At 44.8% G+C, this 21,039-nt stretch overlaps 1 protein-coding gene across 2 annotated transcripts in view; it reads left to right on the forward strand.

Moving 5' to 3' along the window:
- LOC121167213 (E3 ubiquitin-protein ligase listerin) overlaps nucleotides 1-21,039 on the forward strand; it is a 69,383-nt gene that overhangs the window by 36,315 nt on the left and 12,029 nt on the right. For both annotated transcript variants that reach the window (XM_040996607.1, XM_040996608.1), the window contains 8 exons: nucleotides 764-906; nucleotides 2,509-2,644; nucleotides 3,591-3,735; nucleotides 8,002-8,215; nucleotides 9,284-9,521; nucleotides 11,125-11,199; nucleotides 12,990-13,176; nucleotides 17,549-17,720. In XM_040996607.1, coding sequence (XP_040852541.1) covers nucleotides 764-906; nucleotides 2,509-2,644; nucleotides 3,591-3,735; nucleotides 8,002-8,215; nucleotides 9,284-9,521; nucleotides 11,125-11,199; nucleotides 12,990-13,176; nucleotides 17,549-17,720 — 1,310 coding nt within the window. The remainder of the gene's footprint in view (nucleotides 1-763; nucleotides 907-2,508; nucleotides 2,645-3,590; nucleotides 3,736-8,001; nucleotides 8,216-9,283; nucleotides 9,522-11,124; nucleotides 11,200-12,989; nucleotides 13,177-17,548; nucleotides 17,721-21,039) is intronic.

The following is a 21,039-nucleotide window of genomic DNA, read 5'->3' on the forward strand; positions in this document are numbered from 1 at the left end:
CACAAAGAGAGAAGCAGGCAAATGGTGAACATCCGCAGGGTAGACCGTTAAATAGTTTTTTCTGCGTTTTTGTTATGTAACTTTTAAATGGGTTGATTATACCTAAACATCCTCAGTTGAACAGATCTACAAAATATGCACGTGGTAAATAGAGTGGTATGTTTAGTGTGATCCTATTTATGCAACTAAAACCCAAATATTTATTATTAACATTAGTTCAGAAGGTCAGTAGGTAGTTAAATTGAGTCAGTTGAGACAATACACTCATGTTTGCTGGTAGAAGTTTAAGTTCATTCATGGGGAGGAGCCTTGGGGTACGGCCCACATCCCATGTCGGAGTGTTGGTGGGGTCCGGGCTGTTGGGCTCTGGTTCTGTCTGCTGATGGCCTAGGAAGCAGCCCTTAGAAGCTCAGGCCTTTGAGCTCCTGTCCCCACGTGGGAGCTGGGTAGCGCTGCTGCCTCCTAGCTGCAGCCCTGGATATTGCAACCATTTGGTTGCAATATCACTCCACCTTTTAAGTAAGTGAATCTAAAAAAAAAAATCATACGTGGTGGAAAAGTTCTGTATACTCATTTCGAAAACTAGAAATATTCAAGAAAAGGTAATAACAATTGTCTAGGTTCAGCAGTTTAAATCTCTTATCAGTTTATTTTCTTACGCTGTTTTATGTAGTAGAATTATTGATTTTTTTTGCGTAGTTGAATAAGGTTTTGATGGATTGCATATTTAGAATAAATGTAATTCCCATTTCTCTTTAAACAGCTTTTTTCCACTAACCGAAGGTAATCTGCATACCATCCAGAGTCTCTGTCCATTTTTGTCAAAAGAAGATAAAAAGGAATTCAGTGCGCAGTGTATCCCTGCTCTGCTGGGTTGGACTAAAGAAGATCTTTGCAGTATTGATGGTTAGTTTACCGGCGAGTAAAATGTTATTAACTTAACCATTGTTTTGGATGAAAAGGGTTTTACAAGACGCAACAGCAGAAATAAGTTGGATTAGTTCTCAGTTTATGACGCATTTCACTGCAGGAGTGGCTGGTAATATTTTGTAGTACAGACATTCTATAGGCTTCAGGGGAACTTGTCACCCACAAAAAGCATCTACTTGTTTATTTTCCAATGACAAGGGTCTTCAAAATGTTCATGGGAAAAGGAAATTAAAAGTTTGTCTTGGGGTCAGGCGTTTGGCCCAGCCGTCGGGAGGCTGCACGGGACTCCCGGGTCGCCCCGTCTGCTGCTCACTGACGTGTAACCCCGGGCTCCGCAGGTGGCGGCCGCCCGGGCAGTCGGAGCCCTGCTGCTCAGGCGTGAGCTCCGAGCTGGGTGCTGGGCTTCTGGCTTCGGCCTGGCCCAGCTCAGGACTTTTGGGCATTTGGGAAGCGGACGATGACAACTGAGTCTGTCTCTCTCCCTGTCAAAAATGTAAAAAGGGTAAGTTTAAGTGCAAAAAATAAAGAAATGAAGTCCAGTCTTCTCTTAGTATATATGTCCTGTGAGCCTTTTGAAGGCTCCTGTAGAAATCTGTCGCATTCTTTCCTAGCCAACTAATGCAAAAAGCAAAAGAAGAAATATATCTTGTTGTATTCGAAACTTTTTGGAGCACTCTTATTAGTTCATTTGTTGACTAAGTTAAACGCACACCTTCCACAGGACAGTTCCCATTGTAAAGAAGACAGGCATAAAGTCATACTTTGTAACAGCGGATGGTGCGAAGTGATGTTGCGAGTGTGGAGAAGGCAGAAGGGGTGTTTCCACTCTGCTTTAAGGGTGCCAGCAGGAGCGTCCCAGAGAAATACAGAGACAGTTACAGGATGACCAATGATACATGTGGATATAGTTGAGAAAGGCCATTCCAGATACACAAGAACGTCCAGAGGTGCAGATGGTATAGCGTGGGTGGCATTTAAGGGAGAATGTCGGAGGCAGAGGGTGTCAGGATGTGCCAGAAGGTGGCTTACGTGAGATGTTGGGATTCTAAGAGCGGAGACCACAGTTACCAGACATCTTCTTTTCTGTCTTTTTTTTAAACTTTGCAGTTGCTTGCTGTCCTTTTCGGTTTTTATTTGGACAGTGAATGCACTGCACGTGTCCTTTAAGAAAGGAAAAGGGGCATAGATTTGCGTAAAGCACAGTTTCCTTCGCTCGCTGTACTTTCAGTTCATCTGTCTCAGTGGAGCCTGCAAGACTGTTTGTGAACTCCTATATTTTTTATAGGTTCATTTTTTGTTTTGTTTTTCCTTTCTCTTTTTGTGTTATTTATTTATTTTATTATTATTATTTTTCTTAATCACGTTGCATTATGTGACACAGTTTCATAGGTTCTGGGATTCCCCCCCCCCCATCCCCTTGTCCTCCCCCATGGTGGATTCCTCCGCCTTGTTGGTTGTCTTTTATAATTCGTAATCTGGATAGTCTTGAACGTTTTTGACTTCTCAGAGTAGTCTTCATTTCGTGGTAATGGTGTACTTCAAAGATTTTTAAAATTTTCATTTTGAACTTTACTTTAGGAGGTTTTGGCCATCTTGCCATTTTCAATTCTTGTCTGCAGACCAGAAGCATAGATGACGGAGAGCTGTTACATGGGATATTAAAAATAATAATGTCCTGGAAGAAAGAGCATGAGGACATATTTCTTTTCAGTTGGTGAGTGATGCTTGACACTGCTCTGCCTGCTCCCCCATGACACAGTAGGGGCCCAGAGTCTGTGCCTACATTTAGCAGGTTTGTATGAGGTAGTAAGATGATAGATGTTTAAGTCAGTCATTTATAAGACTGTAAATGGAGGCAGGACGTCGTTACGGTTTTACACCACTGCTCGGAACATCCACAGTGGATTGATTCTGATTGACTCAAGTTAGTCAACACTACTGATGAGCTTCAGGCAGCACCTGTGTCTGAGCTGGGTGGAGCTGCTGGTGCCCGCTCTGGGGTTCCCCCAGCCCGTGGCTGAGCTGGGTGGAGCTGCTGATGTCTGCTCTTGGGTTCCCCCAGCCTGTGGCTCAGCTGGGTGGGGCTGCTGGTGCCTGCTCCAGTGTGGGTAGCCCTGCTGATGGGCATTCGGAGGCAGCAGTTGGGTTCCCCCAGCCGGTGTCTGAGCTGGGTGGGGCTGCTGGTGCTCGCTCTGGGGTTCCCCCAGCCTGTGTCTGAGCTGGGGGGGGGCTGCTGGTGCTCGCTCTGGGGTTCCCCTAGCCTGTGTCTGAGCTGGGGGGGGCTGCTGGTGCTCGCTCTGGGGTTCCCCCAGTCCGTGGCTGAGCTGGGTGGGGCTGCTGGTGCTTGCTCTGGGGTTCCCCCAGCCTGTGTCTGAGCTGGGTGGGGCTGTTGATGCCTGCTTTGGGGTTCCCCCAGCCTGTGTCTGAGCTGGGTGGGGCTGCTGATGCCCGCTCCAGCGTGGGTAGCCCTGCTGACGGGCATTCGGAGGGTGAGCCAGTGGGTGGAAAATCTGTTTTCTCTCTCTTTGTCTGTCATTCAGATGAATAAATAAGCAGATAAATCTCTTTTTTAAAGTGTAAAAAGAATACTTTCTACTTGAATGTAAATGTAACTAATGCTTCTTGGTTTCTTGTTATTTTGCTTCTTGTCGTTATCACAGTAATCTATCAGACACAAGTGCAGAGGTGCTCGGAGTGAACGTAGAGATCATCCGGTTCCTGTCCCTGTTCCTGAAGTGTGGCTCGTCTCCTTTGGCGGAGGGTGAATGGGACTTCATTATGTGCTCCATGTTGGCGTGGCTGGAGGTAAGGTAACTTGGTACCGTGTTCCCTCTGTTGGATTTTCGTGTGTATCTGTACAGCAGACCGTTTGCTGATGCAGTCAACATATGGTTGTAATTAGCTCCTTTTAAACATTTAGAACGGAGCAGATCTCCTCCCTACCAGGCACTCTGACAGACTGTAAAGATTGTGATGTAATCATAGCCAACACCATTCACTGCTGTTAAAGCTGCTGCGTCCGTGGAGCTGTGGTTCAGTGCACCAACGCTCCGCCAGTGGTGTCGCAACCCACATGGTTTCATTCCTGCTGCTCCGCTTTCTGTCCAGTTCCCTGCCGATGGCCTGGGAAAGCAGAAGACACCCCAAGTCCTTAGGCCCCTGCACTCATGTGGGAGAAGCTCCCTGCTCCTGGCCTCGGACTGGCCGAGCTCTGGCTGTTGCAGCCATTTCGGGAGTGATGTAGTAGTTGAAAGACCTCTTTCTCTCTCTTTTTTTCTATAATTCTGCCTTTCCAACAAATACAATGATCTCTTTTAGAAAAACTATTCTCTCCATTAACATTTTGCATATGGTTTTTGTTACTTGGTTGATACTGGTAAAATACAAGTTTTGTTGTTGTTGTTGACTCTTTTATCGTAATTATTACCAGACTGATGCGTTACGGCTAGGCAGATGGAGATGTTTTTTATTCCCCAGAGCCATCAGATGCGTGACTTGGGCTCAGACCAGTTGGTGAGGCTTAGTTGGTTTGACTCCTGACCTTGCCTGTAAATGTGACCCTGTTTAAGCTTCAGATTTTTTTTTTGTTCTCCTTCATATATTTTCTTTCTTTTTTTTTTGTTGGTAAGACTCTTATTTTTTCCATATTGCTTCCTTCACGTTTAAAGGGGGGTATTAAGGGAGAAGGCCCACCCAATTTCCCACCCTCCCCAGGTCCCGGATGTAGGGTATGCTCTGAAGTTCTTGCTCAAGTGGTTTTGATATTTCAACAGTTATGAATCGCTGTCAATCTTGCCACTCCAAGCACTATGAGGTCTTTGAAGAATCCACTGATTGACCTAATCCATCATAGAGTCTCTGTTTGCCCCGTATTTCGCTGCCAAGATATAGCTGAGATGGTTGGTTGACCTGTTCTGTCTTCTCTCTTTTCTTGGTTAGGGTTCTGAGTCTGGCATTTTGATTGGGGAGATCTCAAAAGAAACTTTGTCTGAGGTGTTCTCAAACCAGATTCTTGTATGTGCTAGCAAGTACAGGGCCCGGCACAGTCCATCACCCCAATCAGCTGGTGGGTTGGTTCTGTTTTCAGCCCCGACTTCCACTGGAACCAGTGGGTGTTGCAGTCCAGCCTGATTCTGCCCAGCACATACTCGGCCCTCACATAAACCAGTGGGAGCTGCAGCCTAGTTGGAGCGACCCACAATAACCCCCACCAGGCCCACCCCCTACCCTGGTTTGCCAGTATGTGTAGCAGTAGTCCAGTCTGTCCCACACCCCATTCCACCCCAGCCCCTGTCCTAGTTTTATGCCCTCCCGAGGAAGTGGTAACCCAAGAGGGGGAACCCATTATTTCCCTCCTAGGCCTCTTCCACTCCCAGATTATGCACTTTCCAGATAGTTCTGTGGTTTGACTTGACAGAACTAGCCCCCAGTGCCAGCTTCTGTCAGCTGATGCTGTGGCTAAGCCCAAACAACCCTCACCCACTCTAATTTTGTTTGCACCAGTAGGAATAATCAGCCCAGCCTGGCTTTTCCCTGATCTAGTCCACATGAGGCACACAGGTGTTGTAGCCCTGCTTAGTCTGGTCTGCCCCATCCCAGCTCACACTCTCCAGTGGGAGTAGCTGTCCAGCAAGGGAACCACCCCTTATTCCCCTGCCAGCTCTGCCCCCTCCCTTCCTTGTTCTCACGTGTGCTGGTTGGGTGCTGTGGTCACATCTGGTACAGGCAACCTCACCTTGGCATTCCATATTGTGCACTAGTTTTTGTCGTGACTGAACCCGGCTCAACCCACACTCTGTTCTGGTGCTTGGATTTGCCAGTGGATGATGTGGACAGATTCAGCCTGGTCTTCCCCCGACCCCTGCCAAATGTATGCCAGTGGGTAACTTTCCATGGCCTGTTCTGGGCTGTTTCCTGTCATGTTTCTTGTGCTTACCTGCCTGGTCTGTGTCCTGCCAGAGGAGTTGCCCAGGTTCCTCCATCAGAATCTCTCCCAATGCCAGATTTTGCACATACCAGGGGGTCCATGAGCCAGCCCTACTCAATTCACCTCCTGTCCTAGCAGGAACAGTGGCTTTTCCTGACTGGCCTTCAACCCAAACTGGTCCTTGCTGTTGGATGTTTCAGCCTAGTCATGGTTTGTCCATACCCACATATGGCTCACACATGGCTCAGTAGGGGGTTGAGACTTTGCCTAGTCCATCCCACATCTGCCCTGGTCCTCCAGAACAACAGAGGGTGTTGGAGTCTGGCCCGGCTCGGTGCATCCAATCCCAGTCCACACAGTGCCAAGGGAGACTACATCCGTTTCCTGATCAGAACGCAGCCCCCATGCCAGGTCATAGGCCCCTTGGTGGGAACCTCAACCCAGCTAGTGATGTCCCCTTAGCTCCCCAGCCGGGCCTGTTCCCAGCCATAGATCATGCGCATGCCAGTGGTTGCTCTGACTCAGCTTGGCTCAGCCCCTCACCTGTCCTGACCTCTGCCTTAGACACTGTGGCTTAGAGTTCCTGACTCTTGCACATCAGTTTGTGCAAGAGCCTAGCTTGGCATGACATGTGCTCCTTCCTGGTCTCTAGTTTTGCTTGTGGGCTAAAGTTTGCTCAGTCTTGCCTGATCTACTTGCTTCCATTACCAATTGACACATTTGCCAGCTGTTGGAGCTGTTTGCCCAGCTTGTCCAACCCCCAGGTCTGGACCACATGTTCACCAGTGGGAGCTATGACTCGCCACGGGAGTTTCCCAAGTTCCTCCACTTAATCCACCCCAAGCCCAGTTCTCATACATGCCATTGGACTTAGGCCAGTGCCCAGTTCAGTCTGGCCTTCCATTTTGCCTTGTATGAGCTGGTGAACATTGCAGCCTGGCCCACCCCACACCCTAATTAGGATGCACATTTGGGTGTTGCTGCCCTGACCAGTCCAGACTGTTGCCGGTTCCTTTACCTGTGATTGATGGCAGGCTCCTTGGTCACACCTAGCTTAGTCCATCACCACCCCAACTCTTGAGCTAACCAGTGGGGCTAGAATTTCCACAGGGTGTGGCCCACACATCCCTCACAGAATCTACCCCTGGTTATGGTTCTTGAGTGCTAGTTAATGTAATGGCTTACTTAATGTGACCCTTCTCCTGATCCATCATCATGTCAGGTAACATGATATGATTCTGCAGGACAAGCCATGAGCCATAGCCTCTGAATGGACTCGTATTTGGTGGTCAGCATTGTTCAATGATTGCAAGTTTTATAAAGGAATAGTTATTGCCAATGGGAATCTTTACGAATGCTTCATGTCCTAGAAGTACAATGGGTTCAACCTGGAGCTAACTAAGCAGCAACTCAAAGAACCAAAACCCCAGAGCTCCCCGACCGGGTGGCCACCAGGAGTGCCCGGGAGCCTGGCACCGAATTGTGCACTGGCCCGGGAACAGCTCACCATGTGCACGTGGTAGCTGGCGTCTGGGATCCAGGCATGAGACGCCCCGTCCTGAGACCCAGCAGCCGGGAGGCTGCTGGAAGTTTAAACTCCCAGGCCCAAGGTCGCACCCCTCCCCAATTCCATTCACTGTCCAATGAAGGTGGCAGGCGGGTTCCAGAGCTGCCCATTCCCGGAGACCTCCCCCCGGGTGTACTCACCCCGAAGGAAGCAGCCCCTGGAGCCCAGGCAGGCCCGGGGACAGCTCACCACATGCACATGGTGGCTGGCATCTGGGATCCAGGCATGAGATGCCTAGTCCTGAGACCCACCTTGTTGTTGTTTTTAAACAATAAAGTGCAATGTATAGGCTGCTGATAAAATCATGAATATGTTTTTAATGTGTCTGACTTGGTAAATTGTAGGCAATACATTTTCTTTTGTTGTTTTGCAATTTACAAAAGGGATTCCAGAATAAATTGTTCATTAGATTTTGACTCTTTCCCAGCAGTTGTCTTGGTATATAGACTACAAATTCCACTTCAGGTGCTTTTTGCTTTTTAACTCCTAGAAACGGAGGAGGCTTTTCTCTTTACTGCCTTCATCTGCAGTGCTCCAGTTGAGGCCAGCTTACCTGTTTTATTTCTTGTTTCCACAGACAACAAATGAAAACCAGGCGTTATACTGCGTCCCCCTCGTCCAGCTCTTTGCCTGTGTCAGCTGTGACCTGGCCTGCGAGCTCAGTTCCTTCTTTGATTCCGTAACTCCGGACACCGCTGGCAACCTTCCTGTAAATCTAATCAGTGAATGGAAAGAATTTTTCTCCCGAGGCATCCACAGTTTGTTCTTACCTCTTTTGGTGACTGTTACAGGCAAGTGAAAAGGGGCGTGAGAATGAGACTGTTATTAAAAATGACTTATTAAAAAATTCAGAACAAAAATCTCAGTGGTTTAAATCAAGCTGTACTAAGTGGAAAAAGAGAGACAGTAGAGAAAGTACAACTTCCTAGAAGCATCATGTATGCTTTTACAGAAGAAATTCAAAGCAGTCAGGTATCCAAAGGCCATCGTAAAATAATGGGGCAAGCCTCGTGGTGTAGAGGGTCAAAGTGCCTGCCGCACACTAGCATCCACTCTGACCCCAGTTTGAGTCTCGGCTGCTCTGCTCCCAACCCGGCTCCCCGCTGACGGCCTCGGGAAAGCAGTGGAAGATGACCCAAGTGCTTGAACCCCTGTCTCCAGTGCGGGAGATGGGGGGAAGCTCCGCCTTTGCCCTGGCCCAGTCACAGTCGTTACAGCCATCAGGGGAATGAACCAGCAGATAGAAGATATTTCTCTGTAGGTGTGATTTTCAAATAAATAAATGAATTATAAAAATAATAATTCAGATGGCATGATAAGTGGAATCTGATGAACAGTCGTTTGCTTTTTATTTTTTTTTTTAAAGATTTATTTTTATTATTATTATTTTTTAATTGGAAAGGCGGATATACAGAGAGGAGAGACAGAGAGGAAGATCTTCCGTCCGATGATTCACTCCCCAAGTGGCCGATACTATGCCGATCCGAAGCCAGGAGCCTCTTCCGGGTCTCCCACGCGGGTGCAGGTTCCCAAAGCTTTGGGCCGTCCTCGACTGCTTTCCCGGGCCACAGGCAGGGAGCTGGAAGGGAAGCGGGGCTGCCGGGATTAGAACCGGCGCCCATATGGGATCCTGGGCGTGCAAGGCGAGGACCTTTAACCACTTGCGCCACCGCGCCGGGCCCAGTCGTTTGCTTTTTAAAGATTGCGATTAAAGTCATTACTTGAGGTGAACTGAAATGTGTGTTTAGTTACTCTTAGGACTGCTTGAATAATTCTGTTTTTCCTTGTGATTGTGTGAGTTGGTTGAGCTGTATTACTGAATTTATTGTGAGATCTGAATGTTTCCCTTTCGTCTCCAGGAGAAAACAAAGATTTGTCGGAAACATCCTTTAAGAATGCGATGCTGAGGCCCATGTGTGAAACGCTAACGTATATTTCAAAGGATCAGCTGTTGAGTCACAAACTTCCTGCAAAACTGGTTACTGGCCAAAAAACGAACTTACCGGAGTGTCTGCAGACCGTGTTGAATACGTTGGTGCCGTTACTGCTCTTCCGAGCCAGGCCCGTGCAGATCGCTGTGTATCACATGCTGTACAAGTAAGTGTTCTTGAATCAGTGTTACAGCAGTCTGGGAAAAAACAGCAGAATGCGTGTTTACATTTTCATCTTAAATTAAAAAGTAGCAGGGTACAAATAGAGACAAAGTGTAATAAATAACCTAGGAATCCACGTCACGTGGTACTTCAGGTCGTTGTTCTCTGCATAAAGTTATGTTTAGATGATCCAGGCCACACATATTTATTTTACAAAACTCACATTGAAAATATGTTCATTGCCTATAAGTCACCTGTTACAATCTTAATAGATTATACAACATGGGCGCTTATGGATTCACTGTAGGATTCCCCTCAATGCTACATATTTGGATGCTTTCATAATAAAACATTTTCAGGGAAAAGATAAAATTTACCTTCAGTACAAACACATTTCCATGGTTGTGCTCTCTGCTGGGCCGACTCCCTTTCAAAAGAAAAATACCATTTAAAGCAGTCACTTGCCGATAAAAGAAGTACACCAATTAGAAAAATAGAAAATGTATTCATTGCTAAAAAAGTACTGATCTTTCTGCTATTAAGCATGTTTTAAAAATAGATAGATACCCTAGCTTTAGTGCGTATGTATTTATCATAGCTACCTCTTCCTGGTTTTATTTATTTATTATTAGTTTTTGTTGTTGTTGGAAAGTCAGGTATGTATAGAGAGGAGGAGAGACAGAAAGGAAGATCTTCTGTCCACTGATTCACTCCTCAAATGGCTGCAATGGCCAGAGCCCGGAGCCAGGGGCTTCTTCTTCTGGGTCTCCCACGTGGGTACAGGGTTCAAAGTCAATGCCTTGGGTTATCCTTGACTGCCTTCCCAGGTCACAAGCATGGAGCTGGGAAGCAGAGCCACCTGGATTAGAACCAGCACCCAGTGGGATCTTGGCATGTGCAAGGCGAGGACTTTAGCCACCAGGCTACGGTGCCAGGCCCTGCTGTTAAACATTTAGCAGTGGGGCTGAGCCCTGACTTAGCGGGCTGCCCTGCCTGCAGCGTGGGTATCCCATGTGGGTGCTGCTTCACTTCCCATGCAGCTCTCTGAACCCAGGTGCAAGACCGAGAAAGAGCTCCTGGCTTTGGATTGGCTTAACTCTATCCATTATGGGCATTTGTGGAGTAAACCAGTGAGTGGATAGGAGATCTCTCTCTCGGGCCTGGTGCAGTGGCCTAGCGGCTAAAGTCCTCACCTTGAACGCACCAGGATCCCATATGGGCGCCGGTTCTAATCCCAGCAGCTCCACTTCCCATCCAGCTCCCTGCTTGTGGCCTGGGAAAGCTATAGAGGATGGCCTAAAGCCTTGGGACCCTGCGCCTATGTGGGAGACCCAGAAGAAGTTCCTGGATCCTGGCTTCGGATCGGCATAGCATCAGCCGTTGCGCTCACTTGGGGAGTGAATCATCGGACTGAAGATCTTCCTTTCTGTCTCTCCTCCTCTCTGTATGTCTGACTTTGCAATAAATAAATAAATCTTAAAAAAAAAAAATCTCTCTTTTTCTCTTTCCTCTTTGTAAATCTACATTTCAAATAAAAATAAATAAGGAAAAAAATATATTTAACAATGAACAATTTAATATGAAATACTTGTTTTTCTAATCTCCAGATTGATGCCTGAATTGCCAAAGTATGATCAAGATAATCTGAAGTCATATGGAGATGATGAAGAAGAACCAGCCTTGTAAGGTTTTTCCTTTATTTTTTGTCCTAAATAATTTGGTTTATTAAATACTTATAATCTGCCTCATCGTATGGTGTCTTTAAAAGATTGAAGCCAAACAAACTCCAAGAGGATACGTTCTTTTTCAGTTATCTAAAAGATGTCATGTAGCATTTGCTCTGTAGGAGAAGATATATGACAGTTTTTAGGAACAAGGAGAAGTTAGCATGTTGAGAACCGGAAAGGAGTAGGGTGGGCTGGGGCGGTTAATGGACACAGACGTTATATTGTGAAAGAGATGCTTGGGCTGAACTTTTAGCGTGGTACTTCAGCAGGCAGGAAAGATCAAACAAGTTTAGGAAGCACCGTGTGCAGGATGTTGGGGATGCACTGGTGAAGTGTTTACCCTTTGACATTGTTTGTGCGTCTGTGAAGGCACAATTTTTGTTTCTTGCTGCTGACTGTAGGTACCCGGTACCCAGTACAGTTTATCATCTGTTGAAGACTCATGGGTAGTGCCCATTTGTTGAATGAAAGGAGAAATGAGCCGGTGTTTACCGGGTAGGGTGGGTATAGTTGAAAGTGAAACTGGAAGATTTCAGGGAGCAACAGAATAAATGGTTCTAAAATGACATTTTCTAAATTGTGGGGCATTACTTGGTAGAAGATGAGTTCTATGATTGAAACAGTACTGGGAAGCATGAATTACAGAAAGAAACAGAGTGGAAAGGAAAGCGATTTGGGAGCTGTGATTCTTAAGATCTACTGTCCCCTGGGACGGAAATGGAATAGAGAGACATGGTGTGTGAGAAGGAGATGGTGCAGGTAAGGACCTGGGCTGGAAGTTTCGAGAAAGCCTGTCTACAGACGGCAGGAAAGTCTCAAGGAAGAAAGAACATTCCCGGGAAAGGAGAAAAGCAAACTAGAGAATCATAGGAAAGAAATTTGAGAAGCTGGTGTGTTCATCTTACTTCCATAAATACTGTGAATGAGTTAATGTGAAAAGAGTTAGTTGAATGATTTTCTTAAAAGTGTGTATTTGCTATTGATCATTCTGATTTATAGTTTTGGTTATAGTACTTTTTATATACACAATACTGCCAGGTATGCAGTAAAGCGGAGATAGAACCAGGTGCCTCTGCTGCTCTCTCTGTCCTTCGTAGGATGGCACAGGGCGTGCTGGATGTCAGGCTCTCCTGACTGGCTGTTGAACTACTCATTTGGCCTCTCTGGGCACATGGTTTGTCTTGCAAAGTTAAAATAGATATTTTCTAGAAGTGTCGTCTTGAAGTACTACCTACAGAGTTATATATATAAGATGTATGTATTTTTATTGGGTTAAACAGTTAAAGAAGCAAAGATAGCAAGAGAAATCTTCCAGCCTCTGGTTTACTTTCCAAATAGCTGTCATTGCCGGGGCTGGGCTGCTCTGAAATTAGGAGCTTCTTTGGATGTCCCACGCAGGTGTGAGATCCCAAGGCTTTGGGCCATCCTCTGCTGCGTTCCCAGGCCACCAGCTGGGAGCTGGACCGAACGTGGAGCAGCTGTCACTTAAACTGGCATCTGCATGGAATGTGCAACCACGGGCAGAGGCTTAGTGGGCTATACCATGGCACCTGCCCCCAGGGTCTGTGTTTTTCTTTCATAGCTTTCAGATCCAACAGTTGGCATTATATGAGATAAATCGGATCTGTACAGGGGAACTGTTCAAAGCGTTTTGGAAAACAGAGGAATAAGTTTGTGCAGCACTTGCAGTTTGTGCATGTTTATCAGTTTGTCGAACATTGTGGTGTTCAATCCTTCCTTCTCAGGTCTCCACCGGGAGTGCTGATGTCTGTCCTTAACAAACAAGAAGACTTACTAGAAAACATTTTGGGGTGTATTCCTGTGGGACAGATAGTTACTATCAAGCCACTGAGTGAAGACTTTTGTTACGTTCTGGGGTACCTCCTGACTTGGAAATTAATACTTACTTTCTTTAAAGCCGCTTCATCTCAGGTAAATAATGCGACAACTTTTGGCAGTTTTGTCCAAGCGTGTATCTCCATCACTGTCATTCAGGGGGAAATGCCTTCCAGTTCGATGTAATACTGTTGCTTCACCCTGCATGTTTCACAAAGTGATTGATCTGTGAAATGTAGCTGGTCGCAATGGCAGAGTCATTCTGTTGCAGAAACTTTTACCCAATACCTTCATAATAATGATTTCAGAAGAATCGAATCTTAAACATTTTGTGAGGAGCAGATCCTGATGTAACAGATTTCATTTGATGAAAGTGCAGATTTACATTGTTTGGAAATCATGAAATTGGAGAAAGACAAGTGAAGTCACCTGTACAATTCGAAATGCTTTTCTGATGAAAATAGCCCAAATTATGAAAACGGCCACTAGGTGTCTCTCTTGGCCCTTGTTTAGGCAGAGTTTGTGGCCTAGAAAGAAGCTGGAACTATTCCAGCCATGCTTTAAGGAGATCCTCACTTAAAATTTCATCCTAGTTTTGATTGACTTAGTCTGATGGTGTGCTTTCTTCAAACAAATCAATACAGAAAAGAGTGAGTTTCAGTTCATATTTTAAAATGTCATTTAAAACTCAAGGCATCGTTTTCATTATGATTTTTCAGAATCTTTGAATAATTGTATTGTTGATCATAGTCATACCAATTATTTCAACTTACACTGCATTAAACCTTCTAAGAGGAAAATCAAATCACGGGTCACATTAGATTTGCTTTGCTTCTCTGCTTATCTGTAACTTATATTTATGATGTAAACTTTTTACTTGTTGATGTATTTTGAGAGCTTCTTGTTGAACTTTTGTATTTGTTTCTTTTTTATAAGGTTTGTTTATTTATTTATTTATTGAACAGTCAGATATACAGAGAGAGGAGGAGAGACAGAGAGGAATACCTTCCATCTGATGATTCACTCAGGTGGCTGCAAGGGCCGGTGCTGTGCCGATTCAGAGCCAGGAGCCAGGAGCTTCTTCTGGGTCTCCCACATGGGTGCAGGGTCCTAAGGCTTTGGGCCATCCTCAGCTGCTTTCCCAGGCCACAAGCAGGGAGCTGGATGGGAAGTGGGGCTGCCGGGATTAGAACCGGCACCCATATGGGATCCTGGCGTGTTCAAGGCGAGGACTTTGGCTGCTAGGCCACTGTGCCAGGCCCATGTATTTGTTTCTTAAAATATTGTTAATCTCTTTTAAAAATTGCAAAAGTTTGTGAATTTTTGTATTAATTTTGTTATTGTCATTCAGAAATCAGAATTTACACGTATCATTGTTATCAAGCCAGCATGTGGGCAGAATTGCAAAGATTTGCACAAAGTTTAATGTGGAGCCTGAAATTTGAACTGAATTAGTAATACAAAAGCTGGAATAATTCAATAAGTAATACTCATTAGATGAGTCCTGAGTTAGAGGATTTTAAAAAAACTTAAATTAGCCTTAAATTATGGACTGTTTTAATTCTATTCTCAAAAAAAAAAAAAACCAACAAACTTGAAAAATGAGATTGAACGAGAAATCAAACTCTGGTGAGAGTGTGTGTGTGTACAGTGTGTGTGTGTACAAGTGTGTGTGTAAAATGAGATAGAGCATGCTCTTTATTGAGATACAACTCATGTACCTTAAGATTTAACCATTTCAAAGTGTACAATTTGGTGTTTTTAATATACTATGGTATTTCAAAAATTTCATGATACATGGAATTAAAAGTAACTGTTTTAGTTTAGTTAAAACATTTTTCCTAATGTGCAGATTCTATGAACTTTTTAAAAAATTAAAAAAAAATTTTTGTCTGAAAAGTATGATTTACTTAGGAAAAAAAAAAAAGAACTCCTGCATTAGTGACAGGAAGGACTCCAAGGGAGGAAAAACCTCTCCATAAACTTTTTTTTTTTCAGTTTTTATTTTTTTTTTTAATTCGAAAGTCAGATATACAGAGAGGGGGAGAGACAGAGAGGAAGATCTGTTGATTCACTCCCCAGGAAGACGCAGTGGCCCGTGCTGCGCTGATCCGAAGCCAGGAGCCAGGAAGCTATTTTGGATCTCTCAAGCAGGTGCAGGGTCCCAAGGCTTTGGGCCGTCCTCTACTGCTTTCCCAGGCCACGCACAGGGAGCTGGATGGGAAGTGGAGCTGCTGGGATTAGAACCAGCACCCATATGGGATCCTGGTGCATTCAAAGTGAGGACTTTAGCCACTAGGCCACTGTGCCGGGCCCCTCTCCTTGAACATTTGAAAACCCTGTGTATACATGGAGTTATGCTCCTATTGGGGCACGATCTAATTTTAGAACATTTTCAGCATCTTCCAAACCAGCCCATACCTTGGAGCAATCACTTCCCATTTCCTCGCTAGTGTTGCTGGTTTGGGCAAGCACTAAATTCTTTCTCTGTGGATTTCTCTTTTTTGGACATTTTACACTTTTGCTTTATTTTTATTTGAAAGGCAGAGTTAGAACAGAGAGGAGAGGCAGAGATCTTCCATCCACTGGTTCACTCCCCAAATGGCTGCAGTGGCCAGAGCTGGGCCAGCCTAAAGCCAGGAGCCAGGAGCTTCGTCTGGGCATCCTGTGTGGGTACAGGGGACAAAGCATTTGGTCTGTCCTTCACTGATTTCCCAGGCCATTGGCAGGAAACTCGGTGGAAGTGGAGCAGCTGGGACTCGGACTGGTGCCTATGTTGGATGCTAACGCGGCTGGCGGAAGCTTAACATGCTTACATCACACACCAGCCCCACTGTGTGTGTTTGTACCTGAGTAATACTCTCTTGTATGGATGTGCCACATTATGTTTATCTTTTCATCTGCTCACGAACATTTGGGTCATTTTTACTTTTGGCTAGTGTCTGAGGTTGCTGTTAACACTGATGTGCAAGCTTTCGGCTTCTCCTGTATACCTGGCTGTGCGATTTCTAGTCATGTTCGTGTGTTTTTTTAGATACCATTGATAATACCTAATTAATTATTGAAAAATTTTTTTGTTCCAATGTTTTTATTTTGGAAAAGAAAGAAACAGCAGCTAGAACTCAGTGACTGTATGAGAAGTCACACACCATCATACATTTCACCATCACACGTTTTCACATGGTACTGTATTTACGCATGCTTTTTATTCTGCTGCTCTGCTTAAAAGTAAGGCACACACACTGATGTGATGCTTTACCAAAAGCAGCTCAGTATGTATCTGCTGAGGAGAAGGCCGCGTTCCTGTAAAACTGTAGCGTAGGAATGCAGTTTTGATGCACTTGTCTAAGTAGGACTTGGAGTTCCCTGGTTTATCACAGTTATAGTCCTTCTAGCTTTATTTCCTTCTCTACGAAGGGTGCAGGCAAGGCTTATAGTACATTTACTTGCGCTTGTGGCGATACCCCATAACTCCTCTGTCGCTCTCGTTGTTAGCCAGCTGTTATGTCGAGTGTCCCGTACTCTTCAGTTCTCTGCCGTTTCCTCGTGATTATTTTCAGCAAGAGTACTTCCTGCACTCGTGAGCCTGCGTTACCTCTGCAGGTGCATGTCATTGTGCCCTTTTACTGATGATGTTCAGTTTGATTTCTCAGTAAAGGTAGCATCAGTCTGATTTCTTTAATATGAAGATACTTTGATCAATGTATTCTAAGAATCAACTCCAGATGCTACCATGGCTTGATCCATGTATTTGAGTTTTCATAATATTCAGCTAGTGGTATCTTTGTACTGTGAGGAGGTGTATGCTGTGATGCAAGACATTATGTTAAGCAGATAAAATACCGAAGAACTAGAAAGCCGATGTGAAGAATTTGAGCTCCATTCTTGAGGGACGACAGGTACAAGCACGCCAGAATACACCCAGCGGTGCCGCTTTCTCCTGTTCCTAAAAGAGAAAATAGAAACTCATATTTTCATGTTAAATTTTCTGATTGATTAAACAACAGTGAGGAAACCCCAAGACATTTTGGGCTACTAGTTTCTGTACCCTGCCCTAAAACCAGTTGATACAGAAAGAGCTCAGCCATGAAATGACATTCTTTTTGGAAGTCTTGGGGAGAGAGTAATGAGTCCTCCTTGGGGAGGGTTGAGTGGATTTTCTTCATGCTGTAAAGAGAGACTCCAGGCCAAGGTAAGAGTATTACCTGGGAGATGATATGAGAAAGTTGTGATAAGCATATATCTAATAACGTCAGCACGAACAGGATGTCATGGAAGGAATAGTACCGTGTGACATGGCACATTTGAAACATGGGAGTGACAGGAATTTTAGAACTTTCCTTGTAATTGTAAATCGTCAAATCCTTTTGTAATTTGTTCTAAGATCTGCTATACGTTTGTCTGTTCTTTCCCACCGATTGTATTGATCCAATTGGTTTCATCATCCAATTCTTTTCCTTTTCACTAGCTTCGGGCTCTCTATTCCATGTACCTTCGCAAAACGAAGAGCTTGAATAAGTTGCTGTACCACCTGTTCCGACTCATGCCAGAAAACCCCACTTACGGAGAGACAGCTGTTGAGGCCACAAATAAGGACCCGAAGACATTTTTTACCGAGGAGCTCCAGCTGAGTATTAGAGGTCGGTAAGCTCTGTGTGTTCCGTCTTGGAAATTAGGTTCACGCCAGGTTACGTGAAACCTGTCCCTGGAGCTTGGAAGAATGATCCCAAATGGTCCCCAACTGTAAGAATGTTGAAATGGAAGACTTTCTGTATCTCTGTTAATAGGACAAACATTTAAATCTTGGGATAAGATCTAAAGAACTATTGAATAAATGTTTGAGGGTTAGTACGTGGAGAATGTTGCCTCATATCCCACAAACAAATATTTGTTAGGTGATAACATTTTACAGGCTTGTAAACAAGTAGTCTTCAGTTGAGAAAACAAAGGCGAATAAAAGATGCGCTCAGGTCTTAGCGGGACAGTGGCATGTCTGCATCTAGTTGTAAACGGCATTCTAAACAACCGACCAGCAGTGGGGAGTTTTGCTGGGTTGCCTGTCTGCAGGGCTGCACGTGCGAGGGTTGAGGGCAGTGTTTTGGAGCTTTGCAGCGGCATTTCATGAGCTCTGAAGAACATAAATGAGGCCAAATTTCTTTTCCTAATCTACTAGGATCCTCAAAAAGTTCACTGTGCAAAACCAGTGTGAGGATTCTAAAATTTTTTTTTCACATTAAACTTTTTTTTTTGAATAATGTATTTACTTACTCAAAAGGCAGAATGAATGAATGAATGAGAGAAAGAAATCATTTGAGATCTCCCTGTGCTGGTTCACCCTCCCAGTGGCCACCGCTGCCAGCTCTGAGCCGGGCTAAAGCCAGGAGCCTGGATCATGTCCGGGTCTCCGCCTACGAATGGCAGGAACTCCCGTACTTGAACCATTGTTTGCGGGGGAAGTGGAGAAGCTGGGCCCAGTGCAGGTGGCCTTAACACTGGCTCGAGCTGCTGTGCTATAATGCCCGCCCGGGGCACCAAAATAAGCTTTTCAAAAATGTTTAAACATTTTAAAGTTTTTTTTATAATTGTAATTAGTTTGTAAGATTCACTATGGTTTGTATGTGCAACTTTAAGACCGTAATGTCATTCCCTTTTCCCTGCTTCTCTGCTTCCTTTTTTTTTTTTTTTTCTTTTTTTGAGTTTGAACATTGTAAATTGGAGGGCTGGTGTGGTGGCTCATTAGGCTTAACCCTCTGCCTTCGAGAGCTGATATCCATATAGGTGCAAATTCTAGTCTTGGTTGCTCCACTTTAAAAAAAAAAAAAAGATATATTTATTTTTATTGCAAAGTCAGAGATATACATAGAAAGGAAGATCTTCCATCAGATGATTCACTCCCTAAGTGACCGCCTCGGCCGTTGCCGCGCCATTCCAAAGCCAGGAGCCAGAAGCTCTTCCAGGTCTCCCACATGGGTGCAGGTCCCAAGGCTTCAGGCTGTCCTCGACTGCTCTCTCAGAACACAAGCAGGGAGTTGGAGGGGAAGCAGGGCTGCTGGGATTAGAACCAGTGCCCGTATGGGATCCTGGCGCGTTGAAGGCGAGGACTTTAGCCATTAGGCCACTGTGCCAGGCCCTTTTGCTCCATTTCTTTTTTTATTTTTTTTTAAAGATTTATTTTTATTATTTTTTCATTGGAAAGGCGGATATACAGAGGAGAGACAGAGAGGAAGATCTTCTGTCCGATGATTCACTCCCCAAGTGAGCGCAACGGGCCGATACTATGCCGATCCGAAGCCACTTCTGGGTCTCCCACGCGGGTGCAGGTTCCCAAAGCTTTGGGCCGTCCTCGACTGCTTTCCCAGGCCACAGGCAGGGAGCTGGAAGGGAAGCAGGGCTGACCGGGATTAGAACCGGCACCCATATGGGATCCCGGGCGTGCAAGGTGAGGACCTTTAACCACTTGCGCCACCGCCTGGGCCCTTTTGCTCCATTTCTAATCCAGCTGCCTGATTATTGACTGGAAAAGTGACACAAGATGGTCCCAAGTCCTTGGACCCTGCATGCGTGTGGGAGACCCAGAAGAAGTTCCTGGCTTCAGATCAGTTCAGCTGTGGTTTTGTAGCCATGTGGGGAGAAAACCAGCGAAAGGAAGATCTTTCTTTCTCTGACTCACCTGATCTCTGTAAATCTACCTTTCTAGTACAAACGAATCTAAAAAGCAATTTTAAATTAATAAAAAATTTAACAAAAACAAAAAAGACTGTAGTTGATAAAGTTAATAAAGACTGTAGTTAATAAAGACTGTGGAAATTTAAGCAGTGGCTGTAACTGAATGAAATAAAGACCATTTCACTCATATGCAGTAACTTTTAAAGTAATCACAGATCATTGACTCTATAGCAGTGTATAACTGGCTTGACAAAGCTATAAAAGAAGGTTTTTTTTTTTTTTTTGAAGATTACTTATTTAGAAGACAGATTTAAAAAGATGGGGACAGATCCCCAAATGTTCACAATGGTTGGAGCTGAACTGATCCAAAGCTAGAAACCCGTAACTGCTGCATCTGCTGTGTGGACACAGGGGCCCAGCACTTGGGCCATCCTCTGCTGCTTTCCCAGGCTCCTAGGGGACCTGAACCTGAAGTGGAGCAGCCAGGACCCGAACCAGCACCCACTGGGGACTTTGGCCAATACACCACTGCACTGGTCCCTACAATAAAGCTTTGTGAAACTGCCTTGATAGCAACACCCGTACACGCAGATGTGTCTTTTCGAATTTTAACTCCCATGCATGTATAAGGGGGAACTTGTAGTGTTTGTCTTTTAGGGTCTGGCTTATTTCGCTTACAGGATCTCCTCTAGTTGTGTTCGTTTTGCCACAAATGGCAGGATTTTTAAAAATCTATTTTTGTTAGAAAGGCAGATTTACAGACAGATAGAAAGAGTCTTCGTTCCGCTAGTTCACTCCCTAACCCTGAATTGCATTTGCTTTTATGACTGAATGATATTCAATTGTTTATGTATAAATATAAACCGAATTACCCTTGCATGTGTGTTCTGTTTTATATGAGGTCTTTGTCTTATTATTGTTTTAGATGATGTTTGCATCGTTGGCCAGGGCGGGAAGGGTCTAGTGTCAGGGAGAAGTGGGTGTGATCGCTGCTTCCTATAGGAAACATAGAATGCTTCTAGGAAGACTGGGTCAGTGGTATTGACATTTTCCCTGTTTTTACTTCTTTTGCCATTCCTATATATATATATTTTAAACTTTTACTTTCTTTTTTTTTTAAAGATTTATTTTATTTTTTTATTACAAAGTCAGATATACATAGAGAGGAAGATCTTCCGTCTGATGATTCACTCCCCAAGTGAGTGCCTCGGCCGTTGCTATGCCGATCCGAAGCCTGGAACCGGGAACCTCTTCCGGGTCTCCCACATAGGTGCAGGGTCCCAAAGCACTGGG

This window comes from Ochotona curzoniae, unplaced genomic scaffold, assembly GCF_017591425.1.
Source record: "Ochotona curzoniae isolate NIBS_2020 unplaced genomic scaffold, NIBS_Ocur_1.0 patch347, whole genome shotgun sequence".
Classification (NCBI taxonomy): Eukaryota; Metazoa; Chordata; class Mammalia; order Lagomorpha; family Ochotonidae; genus Ochotona; species Ochotona curzoniae.